Raw genomic sequence first — 17,817 nt, forward strand, 5'->3', positions numbered from 1 at the left:
TAAGGAAAATGAACATGACATGTAACAAGGAGAGCAAGGCAAATTTATTTATATAAAACTTTTTGTCATTGAAAAGTAATTCAAAGTGTTTCATACATAAACATAAGCATACAAAATGAAACAGACAGGGACAAAAAAACATGAAAAAACATTCTAAACCATATGATTTAAAATATTTAAGTTGTGCAGAAATATAAAAAGGCAGCCCTTCTAGCCACAAAGTGAAAGCCTTGAGTCAACAGAGCACAGGTATGGTCTGTAAAGTTCTCCTGAGGTTTGTTATGGATCTGAGATAGAAGAAATGGCTCCACTGAGCTGCAGACGGGCGCTGGTTAGAAAGTTGTCATGGGGACTAGAACAGCTGTTGTCTGAATGAGCTGCAGCCTGTCTGATATCTGTAAACTATTGCAGGGATTATATCTTGTAAAAACAAACATGAACAAGCTTCTCTGAGCCTTGCCAAAACTTGAGTCCTTTAACTTCAACTTTATTTTTAAGGAAATGGCAGGATGATTATTTTAATCTTGTTAATGAGGCCTCGGGCAGCGTTCAAAATCTATACTTCATTTATTCTGACGAAGATTTAGTATGTCCTGAAACATGTTTGCCGAATGAGTTATCCCAGAAATACCAGGATGTCCTACTTCATCTGGTCACATTTTGCTGTGTGCAAGCCTGTATGCTTTTTTTGGCAATTCTGACCCACAATCCACTGCACAGTGGAAAAAAAACGAACATCTACTGAGGCTGCTGCGAGAGCAAGGACACAAAACTGTAATACAAAGGAAGCTGGAGGGCTTTTTAAGAGAGTAAATAACCATTGAGACACTTAATAGCAACATATAATATCAGTATGAGAATGACTACAAAGTCTAAATGTAATTTTACTGTTGTTCATATGATAATACTGCATACTATAGAATTGGGGATACAGATGGTGTGCTACTAATTGAAAACTGTAGAGCTCTTCAGGTTTCTAGTCATGTCTCACATAATGGTCTGTGGCCACTTTTTTTTAATAATATTCAACTCTTCAGCTTAGAAGTGAGACTTGTATGAAGAAGAGGGTCATAAGTTCAAGGTGCAAGTCATGACAAAGCAATATCATTATAATTTACACTTTTTCTCAGTTGCTTTGGTACATTTCTCAGATCAGAATTGAAATTCTCAAATCTACTTGCTGCTTCCTACAGTATCAAGTGCTTATGCCATGTGGATCAAAATGTATTATAATGGGTCTCTGTTGAATAGTCTCACCCTCCACAACATTTAGGCGTTAGTTCATCGCATAAGTCTTCAACATGTTGTCAGAATATGTCAGTCATATTTTTGTAAATTTCCATTAGACTTTTTATTAAATCTGTCCTGAATTGGTAAATTGCTCCCAGGTGAATTTTGACTTTCTCTAATGAAGGGAAATGTGTGAAGCATTAGATCAACCAATGATCAACCAGTTTTTCTGACATAGCTCAAAGGTGCCTCTTATGAACCATCAACTGGCGAGTATCTATATAGCCGGAGCACAACACAATGTTACAATGTCTGACAATGGAAGGACAAGGAATTGGACTGGGTCAACAGCCAGAGAGAAGAAGAAGAGGAAGAGGAGTGAGGCTGCGTGGTGGAGGAGTTGGGAGGCAAAACAGAGGAAGAGGCAGAGGACATACAGTTGTGCTCATAAGTTTACATACCCTGGCAGAATTTATGGTTTCTTTGGTAGTTTCTGTTGTCTTTATGATTTAAAAAGAGTAAACAGTTGTTTGATAAAAATTTTGCTTCACCCAACCACTAACCATGAGTGAAAAAAAAGTTTTTCTCTTATCTTTCATATCCTCTGAAAAATGGCCAAAAAAATCACAAATTCTGCCTGGGTATGTAAACTTATGAGCACAAGTGTATGCGCGTTCCTGATGAGATAAGACCCACACTTGTAGACCACGTTCTCAATCATGGGCTTACAATGGCCGAGGCTGGTCGAAGGGTGCAGACAAATGTTCCATTCCTTAACCCCATCAAGGATTTTTTCTCAGCGTGGAGCTGGAAAGTATATGATCGCCAGCCACATACACAGATGACCCTTGTGGATGCCATGAATGCTGCTTGTTAAGACATCACAGCAGATGCCTGGAGAGGCTGGATAAGACAGTCTCTGCATTCAATCTCCCACATACACTAAGGTGTAACTTACAATTAACAATAACTGTCATCAACACTTTAGCCATAGTTTACATCAGAACGTCCCTGCAGAGGACACTGTTATATTGACAACATGACTAAGAAATTTGACTGTCTTATCCGTACACAATGACACAAGGACTTGTCACTCTGATGGCACTGACATGTTCATTGACAGATATTTACTTATGAGAGATGAACTGAGGATTTTGAGCAAGATACTGGCTTTTGCAGGTAATCCATGGTGTTTTGCTTTTTGTACGAATTGTTTGGAGAAATGCATTTACTGTTTTGTAAATGTTGAGGATGATTCGAGAAATGTACCAAAGCGACTGAGACAAACTGTATATCCACATCTATCTGTTAATACTGCATGAGTTTGTACATACAACCGGCAGAAGAAATTATGTTATTCGGAACACAGGGTTCACCTCTTAAGTCCATAATCCCACCAAAATATCATTGATAGTTTCAAGTCTTTACAATATGAATGCAAACATTCATTTTTTCTTTCTTTGGCGCAGAATAAATGCTTAATTTTATCAGTATCTAACAGGAGAAAAAATGCAAAAACAAGCATAAATATAAACTGCATATAGTTGCATATTTGGTTCATTTTCAAGATGTGACCCAGTCAGAGTGTATTTATGACAACTGACCATGACTGTGGCAAAAGATGCTCAAATTATACTTTGCCAGAGTTTAATTTGTTGTGCTTTTTCGGTCACTTTGTACCTCTATTATAATAGATATTGTTGATCAAAGAAAAGCATTACACGTCATCACAAAAAATACTGATGAATGCACATGACATTCATTTGTACCGTACTGTTTGTGATCCTCATCAGGTTTCCTCAGTACCTTATTCTATCACACTCTTCCAGCATATCGAAAACATCTTCGCTGAAGTCGTTGTACTTTAGGCTGAAAAAGACAAAAGCAGTCATTACATCCCCTTTCTTTTCATGTTTATAATCTCTGTGTAAAGAAAAGTGTCTCACTACATAGTTGTTAACTGAAGTGAATTTGGGCTTACTTCATCTCCAGCATGTTTGGGCTGTCCTGCATGACCTGGACGAGAGCTGGGACGGATGCATCAGTTAGCAGGTTGTTTCTCAGCTCCAGGCTCTTCAAAGTCCGACTGGCTCTTATAGCAGCACACAAGTCCTCAACACAGGCATCAGTTAGACCAGACATCTCAACACTGCCATTAAAGAGAGGCAAACAGAGCTGTAATGAGTGCACACTGCAATGTTGTGGAATAAATGTGGTTTAAGGAGACTTTGTTTCTTGGTTAACTTACTCCAGTTCCTCCAACAGACAGTTTGGATGTGCAATAGCATCTGAAAGATGTTTAACTCCTTTGTTTCCGACCTTATTGATACCAATGATCAGAGACTTGAGTTTAGACGTCCCACTTTTCAGCACTGAGCCCAGTTCTTTGAAGACTGCCACAGTTAGCTCACATCGTTTCAAGCTGTAGGGAGGAACAAACATGCAGTAGTCTAAGTAATCTGTATGTAAGCAAATATTTGTTAAAGGTGGTGCTTTGACAAGATCATGTGACTCTACCCGAGATTTTCTACTGGACATTCAGGTCGACTGAGAGCCTGGCAGAGCAGCAGCGCCCCCTCCTGGCCCAGATCATTCACTGACAGCTCCAGCTCAGACAGAGAACAGTGCTCTGACATCAACGCCTCCTTGAAGTAAGGGCAGCATGTCCCTGTCAGCTCACTATCAAAGAGTCTACAACAAAATAAAAAAGAAGTGTAATAATGAAGATATTAAGTTTTGTTTTGTCATTCAGGACTTTTCTAAAGTTTACATGCTCTTGTCACTTTGTCAGACAGTAAACATGTTTGCATTGCTGACACACTTACTTGAGGCCCTTTAGTTTGCTAAGTGGGTGTTGCAGAGCCTTACACAAGACCTCAACTCCTCTGTCGCCAATCGTGTTGTTTGTCAGGTCCAACTTTCTCAACTCTGATTGGCCAGAACACAAAGCTGCTGATAGAGCCTCCATGGATGCTGCAGTTAATCCATTGCCTTGAACCCTTAAACGGAAGAATTTTTTTTTTAAATGTGGTAGCAAACTATAAACATATTAACCGACAGCTATGCAAAGAAGGACTTTAAATTAAATGTTATTTCAGGTACTTACAGCAGCTCCTGTAGTTTGCATAGAGGACTCTGCAGGGCTTTGCACAAACTGATTAAGCCCTCATCCCCGATTTCATTGTGCCTGAGGTCTAACACACACAGCTGAGGGGTGCCTGAGATCAGAACAGACGCCAGATCTTCACAGCTTGCCTTTGTCAGTCTGCATACTACAAGACTAGGTAAATTGAAAGCAAAAAAATCAAGGGCTTAATAAGTGAACTGAGGGATGTTGCCTTGAGAATTGTCTTTTAACATAAGAAAGCTTTGAGATCATCTTACTTCATACTGTGTAGTTTACTGTCTTTGAGTCCAGCACAGAGGATTTTAAACTTTTCATCTCCAAGGCGGCTGTTGGACAGATTCAGCTCCTTGGTGGATCCTCTGCTGAGAGCTGAAGCCATGTGAGGGACCGCTCCGGTGCTCAAACAGCAGTTTGAGAGGCTGGTGAACACAACAGAGTTATCATACACATTATTTACATGCTGAACACATGAAACTAGAGATATTCCAACACCTTGTTTTTCTTCTAATACCAAATCCTTTCATAGACTTGGGCTTAGCACTTGCACAATATTAATGCAATAAAAAAACATGTTGTAACATTTATTTTATACCAGTTTTTACAAAGATGTGATATGGTTGGTTTGGAGAAGACAAAATACGTCTATATATTTGGATTATAGTAGAAAAATGGGCACACTACTGAAAAACTTGTTATCCTTGACATTCCCAGAACTGGTATTTGTGTTAGAGCAATTCTAATTGAAGCAAATCATTTCTACAATGGAGTTCTTTTTCAGACTTACTTTATTTTTTGAGACAAGCTCATACTTGGAGCCAGCCTTTCCACTTGCTCCTCACTCAAATTTCTTGTATGGTACAGATTCAAGAACTCCATCCCACCGAGGCACGTCACAACATAATTCAGAGTCACACAGTCCTGGAGGCTCAGGTCTCCGTAGCTGATGCCTAATCTTGCTGAGGGGGTTACAATGTCTTTCACCAAGCTCTCATTTTGAGCTTGGTGAAGCAGACGAAAATAGCGGTGGTGCTTCTCTTTGTAGCATCCCCTCAGTGTCACCTCTGAGCTTCTTTTAAACCAGCTCTTGAAATCTATGATTTGATCTGAGTTGAAGTTGCCGAGCAGGGTCTCCAGAGGTTGCCGCTGAATCGGCCCTGAGAGTGCTGACAAGAAGCCATCAAGAAACTGAACACCTGTGTGTTTTTCTAACATCTTCTCTGCACCCTCAGACGTCGACTCATCCAAAAAGAAGGATACAGCAAGCAGGAACTCCTGCATCAGCTGGGAGTGGAAGGAGAGGACAGGTGTGCTTGAATGCTCTAAGTCGACTTGCAAGAAAACCCCAACTGATGTAAGAAGATGCTGAAAACCAAAGGCATCAATTTCCTCTTGGTAACAGCTCAACTGCTGGTTGGTGAAGCAGTGGGATGCCATCCTACCAAGGGCTAACACTAGTTCTCTATTGCACTCCTTGCTCAGTGACAGCGTCTGAATCAGATAAACTAGGATGTCTGCATACAGCTGAGATACTGTCTCAGGAAGTTTTGCTTCAGCATCCATCAGAGATTTGTAAATAGAACACACTGTCCAACAAAATCTTGGGGAGGTGGAGATATCATAGAAGCCAAGAGTCCTTTCCATGTGCTGCAGTGCTTCATTTGCTGCACCTAGGTCAGCAAAGAACCCTTTAAAGTAGGCCTCTCTTTGTGGCTTCAGAAACCCCAATACTTCCATCTGAGTACCACCTATAAACTTGAGACTTTCTGTTGGTCTGGATGCCACTGCAAAAGTAGCTCCTTTCATAAGTGATCCATGCAGCAAGCTGGCCACTAAGCAGGACATGGAGACCGCCTTTAAAGTGCTAGGGCAGAGGGTTTGGGTGGAGGGGTCCAGGCTCTGTTTGCAATGATCCAGATCATCAAAAACAAACAACACTTTTTCAGGATTCTGCAGGACTGAGGGTAATGACTCAGACTGAATGAGACCATGATGGTGCAACAATAATGTCTCCAAGGAAAGTATCTTATTAAGATACTTCAACTCCCTGAACCGGAAGTGGAAAACAAACATATAGTTTTGAAGGTGTTGTCCTTTCGCCCAATCCAAAACCAACCTCTGCAGAGTGGTGGTTTTACCTGATCCTTCAGGACCAACCAGCACCACAGTTTTACATTCACTGCTCAGAGCAGTAAGGATGGCACTATCAAGGGAGAGCAAGCTGTCTTCCACATTTCTGTCTGTCGCATGAGCTTCAGAAGTCAGTGGGGGGATATACTTATTGTTGTTTATAACATTTATAGGCTGTTCTCCTCCGAGGAGTGTTGACGTGCCCTTTGGTTTCAGGATGTGAGTAAGCACAGCGTCTTTGTCCATTGTGCAATTCACTGTAGAGAGAATATCAAATATAAAGCAATTAAATATCCACAGACAGACTTCATTCATGTCTGGAATTAAATAAACCTAATAATATGTACTTCTTAACTTGATTGATGTCTAATCCACATGTCTTATAAACCCGATTGAACACTACAACTAATAGACTACTGTATTTTTTAAAAACACGTAAGTGGAAAGGAGAGTTACCTTCAACGTGTGTTACAGGAAAACGAACAGGAACAGACAACATTAAGTACAGTCTGCAGAAAGGACACAGATTTCTGCTATAATAGTAGGGTTTACGCCTTTACAAGGAACGTAGCCGCAGTCTCAACCCACCAATTAAACTGCGAGCAGCAACAATCAGGAAGTGCGGCTTGTTTTGAAGCCCTCGACTTTGCCTTACAGGCGAGTAGTGGGAGCTCACTAACATGAGACGCCATTTGAATTCATAGACTGAAAAATATAAAATATACTGTCATGTGTCATTCAACACATGGAAAAAAGAAGCAATGTAGCCTACATTTACCAAGGAGCCTTGCTAATCATTGTATGAATCTAACCCTAATCTGAGAGATTGAATTGTCCACTTAACTAGCTTCATTTCTCACAGCATCAACTACATTGCAGACCCAGATTATTTAGGTTAAAAATAATATATAAATGAATTATAGTGTATTATTATTATCATCGATAAATAGCCACTGTTCACCCTTATTTTACAGTATGCACCATTTAAACTTCATTATGTTATATGAATATATTTTCTCAAGCGTATGAATGATATGATGACTGATGTGACTGGATGCATGTGCAGCAACAACTGCTGTTTGTTTGATTGCTGTGTCTGATGTATGTTGGGTGTATCTATTGTTTTTCTGTTTTTATTTATTCTATTTGGAAAAATGTCTATGTTTTTAAAGCACATTGGACTTATGTGTAATGAAATGTGCTTTATAAATATTAAATATAAAATTGCTATTGCTATTATATAATTATCTTTGTGATATAATATTATGTTATATTACATAATTATTGTTTACTACAACTTACGGTCATATTACATACCCATATTTATTTACTATATTGCTTAATCTGTCCTTACCAATCATAATCACACCATGTCAACCTGTCAATACTGTAACATTTTTAATACTGCCTGTAATTACTGCTATTTAATCCATTTGTAACATTTGTATATATCTAAATTCCATTTGTAACATTTTATATATCTAAATTGTATTCTATCTTTATTCATCTATTTTTATTTTTACTTATTTTATTTTACTAATTGGAACTTCTTGATTGTACTTATGTCTTGGTTGCTGCAACAACTGAATTCCACCCCTTGAGATCAATAAAGTAATATCTTATCTTATCTTATGATATCAACTAGCCGACTGCAATGTTAAAAGCACGTTGGGGGTGGAAGGAGGAAAATAAAATGTACTGTGATCTATTCAATCTCTATCATTGCTCAAGGAAAAGGCTCAGTTTTTATATATTTATTTATTTAAAAACAGGAAGAGGAAATGCTGTGGCATTCAAAACAAGGAGAGGTTATAAACCCAAATAACTAACACATATTGCTCAGTAGTGCAGTTGGCCTACACAGACTTATTGATGCTATAACATTTCAGTAATATGTCAGTGGTGATCCAGGTTACAATTTAGTATATTCTGTCTGTGGTTTCCACTGTCTTGATGAGGATTGGATTTGACTTCCGATGCTTGTGGTTGTAAACTGGGGCCGCTGTAGGGAGGAAGACAGTAGAAGAATTAGATTAAAGTTCATGTACTGTGCTGTTGGAATAATATTTAGCTCAGTGGTTATGCTTTTTTTTTTTACCATTTGTGGGCACTGTTTGGATGTTGAAAATAGATTCCTGTCCGAGTCTGTCAGTGAGAGAGCAGGAAATAAACATTAAGCAGAGATTTACTAACAAAAGGGAACATATGTTTAGAAGGGGAGCTCCAAAAATTGTTATACATTTAATTTTGTTTACAGATCTGTCAGGGACACTTTGAGGTAGAAGTCTGAGTGTGGATACGGCTTGTTTTTGCCCCTATGTAGCCATTTTTGGGAACAACACCCCTTACAAAGCAGTTTCAACAATTCTCAAGTGCCAGTGTCTCTTTATCTGATTAGACCTGCAGGGGGCAGTAATAAACTCAAGTTAAAGCTGATGAGGGGAAGATGCAACTCTGGATGCTGCAGTGTAGGAAAATTAACCTTTGCAGATGCTGGTGATGTATTTTTTTTAATGATTCCAAGCTGCAGATTTCAGTGGGATAAGAAAAAGACACCGGGGACTGAGTTTTTTTAGATGAAGATTTTTGCTGCAGTACTTTTAATCATTTTAAAACTGTCCATTAAGGACAGAGTCTCAGCATGGGGGGCAGCAATTAGGCAACATTTCAAGTTCAAGTTTATGGTCGTCATTAGGCAGAAAAAATGTATCTTTCGAGATAAGTTTAAGCCTTCCTTTTTCATCATAACTCAAGACAACTCAAGTCATGTCATGAAAAACTGACACTGCGCTGATCTACTGCTACAACTCACCTCTCCTCCTCTCCTTCCAGCAGCTTCTTATAGGTAGAGATCTCTATGTCCAGGGCCAGCTTGACATTCATGAGCTCCTGGTACTCTCTGAGCTGCCGAGCCATGTCCTGCTTGGCCCTCTGCATAGCCAGCTCCAGGTCCCTGATGCGGGCCTTTGCATCCAGCACAGCCTCCTCTCCACGGCGCTCCGATTCAGTCACCTGGTCTTCAAGGTTTGCACGCTAAAAAAGGCCAGGGGTGGATTGTGTAAGCATGCAATAAGAACTGTGCATATCTATCACATTCTAAATGGAATATTGGAGATTTCTAATAGCAGATGTATTATGTGTTCATGAGGAGGAATAAGTTAGTCTCATCTATGTATAAAAGTGGTAAATGGATTGTTTTGGATTTGCTTTTGCAACAGATAGGTCTCTTATATGTAAGACCTATTTGCAAATCATAAATAATAACTTTTGAAACTGAAATGCAAACATTATTTGACACATTTTGAACCTAAACACCAGGACCATAAACTTTTGACATTCAACATGTCAGGCATTCTTTAAATCGTTTGCTACCTGTGCCTTTGCAGTATGGATCTCATTCTGCAGCCGGCTGATCAGTCTTTTGAGCTCAGATATTTCCCCCTTGGAGCTACGCAGCTCATTGCTGTACTGGTCGGCCTCAGCTGTCATCTGGTTAAACTGGTGCAGTCAGAAAACAAACAGAGGAATAAACATGAGAGATCAGTTATCAGGTTTGTCAAGGTTGGTTTCACTTAAAAGTCAAGGTATTCACAGTGGTTCGAGGTTTTTCTATAACTTGTAACCACGCTGCTTCCTCTAGTTTTAAGGAGAGGCTTCACCACCAATTTGAACATTATCATTTCTTGTTTGAGCTCTTCACCTTGGCTTTGTGCCAATTTTCGGCTTCCTCACGGCTGCGGGCGGCGATGTCCTCATATTGAGCCTTAACATCAGCCACGATCTGATCCATGTTCAGGGCACGGGAGTTGTCCATCTGCACCACCACAGAGGTTTCCTTCAGGCTCTCCTGCAGATCATGCAGCTCCTGTTTGTATGAAAGAACACATGCAGCCACAGTAAGAAGAAAAAATCCTCAAAGTATATTATTTTATTTTATATATCAGTCTTATTAATCTTAATAAGATGTTGAGTGATTGGTTACGTACAGCGTCATACAGAGCCTGGAGGAATTTGATATCATCACTGACGGAAGACACCTTGTCCTCTAGATCCACCCTAGAGATGTAGCCTGAGTCCACATCCTATGATGGTAAAATAGAAAATAGAAGTAAGGAAAACAACTTAATTATGTATTTTAAGTGAATTACTCTGATGTACATGTCCAAAAGTTTGATGTAGTTGCAGAAATATATACAGAACTGCATATATAAAATAAATAAATGTGTTTTAGAGCTGTATCAGGCTCAATGCCCTGCTATAGATATCAGTTTTATATAGTTTATAGAAATAATCATCTATCATCGTCATCTTGACTGCATACTGTACCTTTTTAAGCACGACAAACTCATTCTCTGAATCGTTCCTCTTGTTGATCTCATACTCATACCTGAAACAACCCAAAAATATCACATTACTCCTGCACTTCTTATCAGTAAGTACTTAAACATCACACCATCATTTGCTCGAGTTCCTTAGTTTGTTCCAGTTATTCTCTTACTTGGTCCTGTAGTCATCCACATGTTTGTGCATGACGTCGTTCTCCATGTCCAGTCTCTTTTTGTCATTGCCGAGGAACTCTAGTTGTTTCTGCAGGCTGGTAATGTAGGACTTCAGCATTGGCTCAACTTCAGAGGTGGCTTGGGTCTGTCCCTGCAGCAGCTTCCACTTTGTGTCAAGCATTTTGTTCTGCTGTTCCAGGTGTCTCACCTAAGACACAAACAGGAGGTAGAAAATCATTACAGGTATGTTTTGCCTTTAGGTTAAAGAAAATAATCTGTCTTAGTGTGTTTATGAAAAAACGCATCTTCTTACCTTATCAATGAAGGAGACAAAGCGGTTGTTCAGACCCTTGATCTGGTCTTTCTCCTGGTTGCGAACGGCATGGACGGTGGGGTCGATGTCTATGCTGAGCGGGGTGAGCAAGCTCTTGTTGATGGTCACAGCTGTAATCGGGGCAGCCTGGTTGTGTCCGTTGCTCATCCTGGGGAAGGAGTAGGATCCCATGGACATGCTGCTTAAGCCTCCTTGAGACATGTGTGGTCCTGAGCGGCTGTTGCGTTTGCTCCTCAGACTCATGGCTGCTGTAGAGGATGAAGGACAGTTCAGGTGGTGTTTGAGCTCTAATGTGCATTTCTTATCTTTTTCAGGGCTACTTTATAGGCGGTTCTGGGTGTGGCATGATAGTGGAGATATGTGGCTCTTCAATGTGGGTTAACCAGTCCGACACATGTCTCCTGTTCTCCCACCTACCCCCCTCTGTGAAAGTTGCATTGTTTCTGTTAAGCGAGAATTTTGCTCAAGTGCAGGTGTGAGGAATTTCAGCAATGCATTGGAAGTGTTTACCCGAGAAAAACACTGTAGAGTAAAGGAAAAGAAAAGTCAGTGATTGATGCATGGAGTCATCAGGAGCCAGAATCTTATGAAGATGAGTCAAAGCATGAGTGGAATCATAATGGAAGCACTAATTGGCTCAACACCCAAATTGGATGTTGGTGTAGTGCAGAGTATTGCTGCCGGAGCTGTAAAAGATCAAAAGGTGTTAAGAGACAAATAACTGTTAATTAAAACTGCAGGATTTCACACAGTTCAAAGCACAGATAGAGCTGGCTGCAAGCATTAGTTAATAAGTTGTCAAAGATTTCACAAATGTGATTATTTTCTGATTCCAACTTCTTAAACATGGATTTTCTCCTCGTTTCTCCATGACTGTAAACTTAATATATTTCTTTGAGATCAAATTCAAATCATTAAGGACATCTTTTTTTGGTCCAGGCAAAAACCTTTGTGTAATACTTTGAAACTCACATTTAATTGATGGAGAATGGAGAAAGTAATGGACAGATTCACCAACACTAAAATTAAAAGTTAAGTGTAAAGACTAAGACGATGAATGATGATTTCATCGTCTAGTACAGGGGTTCCCAAAGTGTGGGTCGGGACCCCCTGGGGGGTCGCGAGACACAAATGGGGGTCGTGAGATGTTTTCCAGAATATATATATTTTTGAATCATCTAAAAATAGTACATTTAACACATTATACTAAAAAATATTGATAAAAATAGTCGCTAAACTTGAAATAAAACCATGAAAATAGAAAATGTAATGAGTTTTCTGCCTTTCTTTTTGCCAGATGACTCAACATCAGTTAATTATCAAAGGCATCAGTAGCAGCAGGTTAATTCATAACGGCACAGGAAACACAGCCACATGCTCATATAGGTAGGCTAATTTTCTGCAGACCAGCTAAATGAAGCCACATTAAATCACTTTGAGTCGCGGGCTGAAAAGTTTGGGAACCCCTGGTGTAGTAGACTGTACAACAGTATGCTCGTAAACCTCTACAATTAATCAAGATAAAGCTGTTTTGGCAGTACAAGGTCAGTGAACTTTCAGCGGGGAGGAACATATTTTCATACTTGTTGAAAAACAGTTAGCGTTTGATAGCAGCTGAATTCACAACTTTAAGTAGAGTAAGTCACAATGCTCTGCATTCTGACAGTTTAGTTGTGTTAATCGCTCAAAGTGACAGCTCTGTACACACAAAAATCTGGGCTGTCCGCTTGATGTCACACAGACATTGCTTTGACACCAGTTATGCAATCATCAGCTTTAAAAAAACAACAACTACATCACAAATATATCTCCTGCACAACCAGTTGTGGGTTTATTCTTGAGGTTTGTTGAGACTGAGAGCCTGTGGAGCTGCACTATCTACACAAAATCAACTCTATGTTTGAGGTAGGTAAAGCTGTTACTGTGTATGTGTTGTTGTTTTTTTTCACTAAACTGGATAATTTTATAATTTTTTAATGTTTCTATTGGCTCCTCTTGTAAGAAATGAAGATCGCTTCGTTTAATGTTCAGAGGTTTGGAGTGACTAAAGTCTCTGATCCTGATGTCCTGTCAGCTTTAGTTAAGGTAAGGCACGTCTCTCATCTTAGGCATGTCTCTCTTGTAGTTCTTAGGCACAGAAATAGCATGAGTTGTCATTTTCAGGAAAGACATTACATGGTAAAAAATCAATATTCATTAAATGATAAGTTTTGGGAATGCATGGTTAGTGTCACAGATGTGATTTTTGGGAGGGAGCCAAGAGGAAACTTCTCACTAATCAGTGCCACTGTTACGTATGAGAATATTTCGTTCATTCCTCTGTAATAACAGCTGTCTCCTTTATTTCCTGTTTTGTCTATAGATTGTGTCCCGATATGACATCATACTGATACTGGAGGTTGTGGATGTAAGTGGGATTTCAATTAAACTCCTCTTACAAGAGCTGAACAGGTGAGTGCCTCCTTTTTTAAGTTTCTACAAGAAGCAAAGATTATTTATTCATGCATGCTTACTTACTTACTTGACTGACCTGTGCTGTCTCAGAGTCAACACCGGCCATCACTACGCTCTGCAGCTCAGCGCCCGCCTGGGCAGGAACAGATACAAAGAACAGTTTATGTTTCTGTACAGGTGAGATTGAATCTTATTGACAGACTTTGATTTTTTTTTTCTTTTTTAACATTCGCTTAAAAGCATGTTTGTCCCACTTGAAGGGATGATGTTGTTGATCTGATTGACTGCTATCAGTATGAAGACAACCAGGTGAACGATGTGGATGCTTTTGCCAGGGAGCCTTACATTCTTCACTTCAAACCATGCAACACAGGTCAGTGTCCGTTAAAGTAAGTTTAAGGATATGAATTTGTTGTTGATTTGATTCTGAGACGGTTGCTGTGAATGTGTTGGCGGTGATGTCTATGGTATGTTTGAGTCATGTCTGTGTATGGTCCTGTTTGTTTTCTTGAGATGAATGAATCCAACTTAGTGTGACAGGTGATACAAAGGAGCTCAGGGCAGGTTTATCAAGTTCAGTCAGTCTGTGTCTGTTTTGTGACTCTACACTGTTCTAAATACAGACACTGATAGTGCATCTAAAGAAAGACCAGATTTTTAGTTAATAGGACTGTTTTGTTTGCAGTGCTGAAGGACATAGTGCTGATTCCGGTCCATACCAAGCCATGGGACTCAGCGAAAGAGCTGGACGAGCTGTATGAGGTTTTCCTGGTGGTCAAAGACAAGTGGAAAACTGATGTGAGTGGCTGGGCTCACCTAAGGGTGGTGCTCAGTTCTTCACCACACATTTTCATCATGTTATAATCCAATCTCAAATAAATCACAGTTATATTGCTTGTAAATGTTCATGAACAATGATGTTTACATTCAAAGGAGCATCACTGATTTTTCTTAATGTAGATAATGCATTACTAACAAATTGCCATTTGTGATTTCCATTAGAACGTGCTGATCCTTGGGGATTTCAATGCTGATGGTGCATATGTGACCCATAAAGAAATGAAGGACATACGTATCCGCAGTGACAAGAATTTCCATTGGCTGATAGGTGACGACGTGGACACGACTTCAAACACATCAAATGAACACACCTATGACCGGCACGTGAACAGAAATAATTTCTAATCATCATTAAATTATTTATTTTTAGGACAGTTTCTGGCAGGGATATTCAGAATGTGCTAATGTTTTTTAATGAATCAATACATTGAAGTTTATTTTTATATTTTCTCATAGGATTGTCGTGTATGGAGAAGATATGCTGGCAGCCATTGTCCCAAACTCAGCCAAACCTTTCAATTTCCACAAAGAGTTTGCCATGACAGAAGAAATGGTAAGTCCCCCTCATGGTAACCAACTACTTGTGCACATTCCTCCACTTGTTAAGCTTTTTCACTGTCATGTTAATTCATGTGCATCATCCTGCAGGCCCTGAGAGTGAGCGACCACTACCCTGTTGAGGTAGAATTACGCAGCACTCCTCCATTCTGGATGACAAAGAGACATCAAATAAGTGATATCAACCCAACATCAGTTAACACAGCTGTCACAGGTAAAGAGCAAAGCTGTAATTTACTCCCCCTCGTTGCTGATAGACATCGAGTGAAGAATTTCAGACATCAGCTGACCTACTTGCTTTTTTTTTTTTTTTTGACATTATAGGGTAGTGTTCTCTCTGTGAATGACAGGGGTGGAAATAGTGAGGGGGAATGCTTGCTATTTGGGTGTGTTCCCTTTCTTCAAACCAGATTTCAAAGCTCATGTTTAGGGTTTTACTTGTGTCCTAAATGTTTGGAATTTGGAACCTTAGACCTTTAATTTGACAAAACATTTGTGGTGATAGTCGCTAAATATTGCATAATAGATTTTGGAATTTTATGACGTCCTTTATTTTTCTTTAGTCTTGATGTCTAATTAAAGGACCAAGACCACAAAAAAAAAATTATCCAACAAGTGTTGCATGTGACCAAAGCCAAGTATGGCATTTTGTCAGTAACCCTACTGATAACTGGAAAAACTTTTTGCATTCTCCACAAAAAATGACTGCACTATAGTTTGGGTCTTTCCCTAATGAAATTAAACTAATAAAAAAATATATATATATTGACTCAGAAAAGTCTTTCCGGTAATTTACCTGCATTTTTGTATGTTATTGTTAGTATATGTAATGTTGATTGTCGCTGTCATTGTCAAAGAAACATTCTTTGGTTTAATTCTGAATGTTTTTTCGTTACTGTTTTGTGTGTTTGTTTCTACTCACAGATAGTCTGCAATCTGATGTGTTGAAACTGCAGAAGGGCAACCTCCTGTTGGAGCGTGAAAAACTACAACTTCAGATCACCTTATTAAAACAGCGGGTTGCTGCACTCAAGCTGAGAGAGTAAATAGAAGACCTCATACACTACTGCCTTTTGAAGCAGTGTTGTTTTTTCTTTTTCTATCATTTGTATGACTTAAAATGTATATTGAAAAATGAATAAATAATGCTGAACACGTCGAGTTGTCGTTTTGTTTTTTAATGAATTAATTTTAAGGTAAATAGTGTTTTACTGAGCTTGGTTAGCGGTCTAATCATGTAACGAATGATTTAATTAAACAGTTTGTAACTGTGAGATCTATAAAAACATGAAAGCACAAACATTTTTAACATTTCTACAAGCTTCGGGCTTCAACCATAGACTGTATAAGGCAGTTGTTCTCAAAATGGGGTCCTGGGACCCCTGGGGGGTCCGCGAACCATGGCGTGGGGGTTCGTGAAATAATTTGAATACATTTCTAATAAATTATAAAATTGTGCTGTGTCATTACAAAACAGCATATACACCATTGTTATGATACCATTTGGTGGCTCGAGGGATATGTGAGTCTTGCAACTGTTCATTTTCTGAAAGCGTTTAAGATCATTTACTTGAAAAGTAAAAATGCTGTCATGTTGAGTCCACAAGGAATGAAATGACCCTCTGTTTTAAAGTATACAAATGGTATTTACTTGATTCAAATTGAAGTGTTATCTGTTTATCACTATGGTACAGGTCTGAAGTATTTACATTGATACGTTTTACAATACAAATAGTTCCAAGGGCAACTAAGAGTACAAATGGTAGTAAGCATGTGCTTTAGTGATGGGAAGTTCGGATCTTTTCAGAGAGACGGCTCTTTTAACTCGGCTCCCAAAGAAGAGCCGGCTCTTTCGACTCCCAAACGGCTCTTAATTTAGGATCTTTTGTAGCCGTATGTTTTACCTTAACTTTACAAAATTCTCTTATAGGTAGGGTCATTTTCTGCAGACCAGCTAAATGAAGCCACATTAAGTCACTTTGAGAAAGTGAGGGTCGCGAGTGTTTGTGTGTTGAAAACCCTTCTACGTACGGTGTTTTTATGAGAAGCCTTATAATTGCCCAATTTTGTGCATTTATTCTGTTACAAAACCTTTCTTACCCTAAACCTAGGGTAAGGGTTAGGGTTGTGATTAGAGTTAGGGTTAGGGTTGTGATTAGGGTAAGGGTTGTGATTAGGGTTAGGGTTATGGTTATGGTTAGGGTTAAGGTTGTGGTTAGGGATAGGGTTAGGGTTATGATTAGGGTTAGGGTTGTGATAAGGTTTAGGGTTGTGATTAGGGATAGGGTTGTGATTAGGGTTAGGGTTAAGGTTAGGGTTAGGGTTGTGATTAGGGTTAGGGTTGTAATTAGGGTTGGAATAAGGGTTAGGGTTGTGATTGGGGTTATGGTTGTGATTAGGGTAAGGGTTAGGGTTGTGATTAGGGATAGGGTTGTGATTAGGGTTAGGGTTAAGGTTAGGGTTAGGGTTGTGATTAGGGTTAGGGTTGTAATTAGGGTTGGAATAAGGGTTAGGGTTGTGATTGGGGTTATGGTTGTGATTAGGGTAAGGGTTGGGGTTGTGATTAGGGATAGGGTTATGATTAGGGTTAGGGTTAAGGTTAGGGTTAGGGTTGTGATTAGGGTTAGGGTTGTAATTAGGGTTGGAAT

At 39.3% G+C, this 17,817-nt stretch overlaps 3 protein-coding genes across 14 annotated transcripts in view; 1 reads left to right on the forward strand and 2 right to left on the reverse strand.

The window, feature by feature from the left end:
- Positions 1-26: 26 nt before the first annotated feature.
- On the reverse strand, positions 27-7,065 carry si:ch73-233m11.2 (NACHT, LRR and PYD domains-containing protein 3). The gene is made up of 9 exons (XM_034695037.1): positions 6,941-7,065; positions 5,142-6,741; positions 4,615-4,776; positions 4,337-4,510; positions 4,056-4,229; positions 3,748-3,921; positions 3,479-3,652; positions 3,212-3,379; positions 27-3,099 (listed from the first exon to the last, which is right to left on the reverse strand). Exons 1-9 carry the CDS (start codon positions 6,981-6,983, stop codon positions 3,030-3,032), a joined length of 2,739 nt encoding a protein of 912 aa, XP_034550928.1. The 5' UTR covers positions 6,984-7,065; the 3' UTR covers positions 27-3,029.
- A 1,158-nt stretch (positions 7,066-8,223) lies between these two features.
- The window catches only part of LOC117821043 (intermediate filament protein ON3-like), a 17,834-nt gene continuing 8,240 nt past the window's right edge, over positions 8,224-17,817 (reverse strand). For 4 of the 11 annotated variants that reach the window (XM_034695046.1, XM_034695041.1, XM_034695044.1 and 1 more), the window contains exons 2-11: positions 13,839-13,904; positions 11,297-11,565; positions 10,983-11,191; positions 10,811-10,871; positions 10,471-10,566; positions 10,185-10,349; positions 9,857-9,982; positions 9,297-9,517; positions 8,583-8,629; positions 8,224-8,486 (exon numbers count right to left, since the gene is read on the reverse strand). In XM_034695046.1, the coding sequence (XP_034550937.1) occupies positions 8,404-8,486; positions 8,583-8,629; positions 9,297-9,517; positions 9,857-9,982; positions 10,185-10,349; positions 10,471-10,566; positions 10,811-10,871; positions 10,983-11,191; positions 11,297-11,560 (1,272 nt within the window). In that variant the 5' untranslated portion in view covers positions 11,561-11,565; positions 13,839-13,904 and the 3' untranslated portion in view covers positions 8,224-8,403. Of the gene's footprint in view, positions 8,487-8,582; positions 8,630-9,296; positions 9,518-9,856; positions 9,983-10,184; positions 10,350-10,470; positions 10,567-10,810; positions 10,872-10,982; positions 11,192-11,296; positions 11,566-11,734; positions 11,840-13,834; positions 13,912-16,091; positions 16,151-17,817 lie in introns of those variants that run through there. The other 7 variants (XM_034695047.1, XM_034695050.1, XM_034695049.1 and 4 more) reach the window with 5 other exon arrangements.
- LOC117821048 (deoxyribonuclease-1-like) lies at positions 12,916-16,327 on the forward strand. Of its 2 annotated transcripts, none has more exons than XM_034695062.1 (10): positions 12,916-13,222; positions 13,320-13,402; positions 13,680-13,768; positions 13,862-13,948; positions 14,032-14,144; positions 14,457-14,569; positions 14,774-14,931; positions 15,068-15,164; positions 15,260-15,383; positions 16,094-16,327. In XM_034695062.1, the coding sequence occupies exons 2-10, from the start codon at positions 13,322-13,324 to the stop codon at positions 16,213-16,215; spliced, it is 984 nt and encodes a 327-aa protein (XP_034550953.1). In that variant the 5' UTR covers positions 12,916-13,222; positions 13,320-13,321; the 3' UTR covers positions 16,216-16,327. The 2 variants fall into 2 exon arrangements, with proteins under 2 accessions (XP_034550953.1, XP_034550955.1); XM_034695064.1 differs by having other exon boundaries at positions 14,107-14,144.

This window comes from Notolabrus celidotus, chromosome 11 (assembly GCF_009762535.1).
Source record: "Notolabrus celidotus isolate fNotCel1 chromosome 11, fNotCel1.pri, whole genome shotgun sequence".
NCBI lineage: Eukaryota > Metazoa > Chordata > Actinopteri > Labriformes > Labridae > Notolabrus > Notolabrus celidotus.

Bases quoted from the DNA above. Each gene is read 5' to 3' on its own strand.
- si:ch73-233m11.2 (XM_034695037.1), bottom strand. From the start codon at position 6,983: ATGTTGTCTGTTCCTGTTCGTTTTCCTGTAACACACGTTGAAG. The intron at 4,777-5,141 runs GTAAGTCTGAAA...TGTGTTCACCAG, and splicing joins AGCTTGTCTCAAAAAATAAA to CCTCTCAAACTGCTGTTTGA. The intron at 4,230-4,336 runs GTAAGTACCTGA...CTTCCGTTTAAG, and splicing joins TGCAAACTACAGGAGCTGCT to GGTTCAAGGCAATGGATTAA.
- LOC117821048 (XM_034695062.1), top strand. From the start codon at position 13,322: ATGAAGATCGCTTCGTTTAATGTTCAGAGGTTTGGAGTGACTAAAGTC. The intron at 13,769-13,861 runs GTGAGTGCCTCC...GTGCTGTCTCAG, and splicing joins CTCTTACAAGAGCTGAACAG to AGTCAACACCGGCCATCACT. The intron at 13,949-14,031 runs GTGAGATTGAAT...TCCCACTTGAAG, and splicing joins CAGTTTATGTTTCTGTACAG to GGATGATGTTGTTGATCTGA.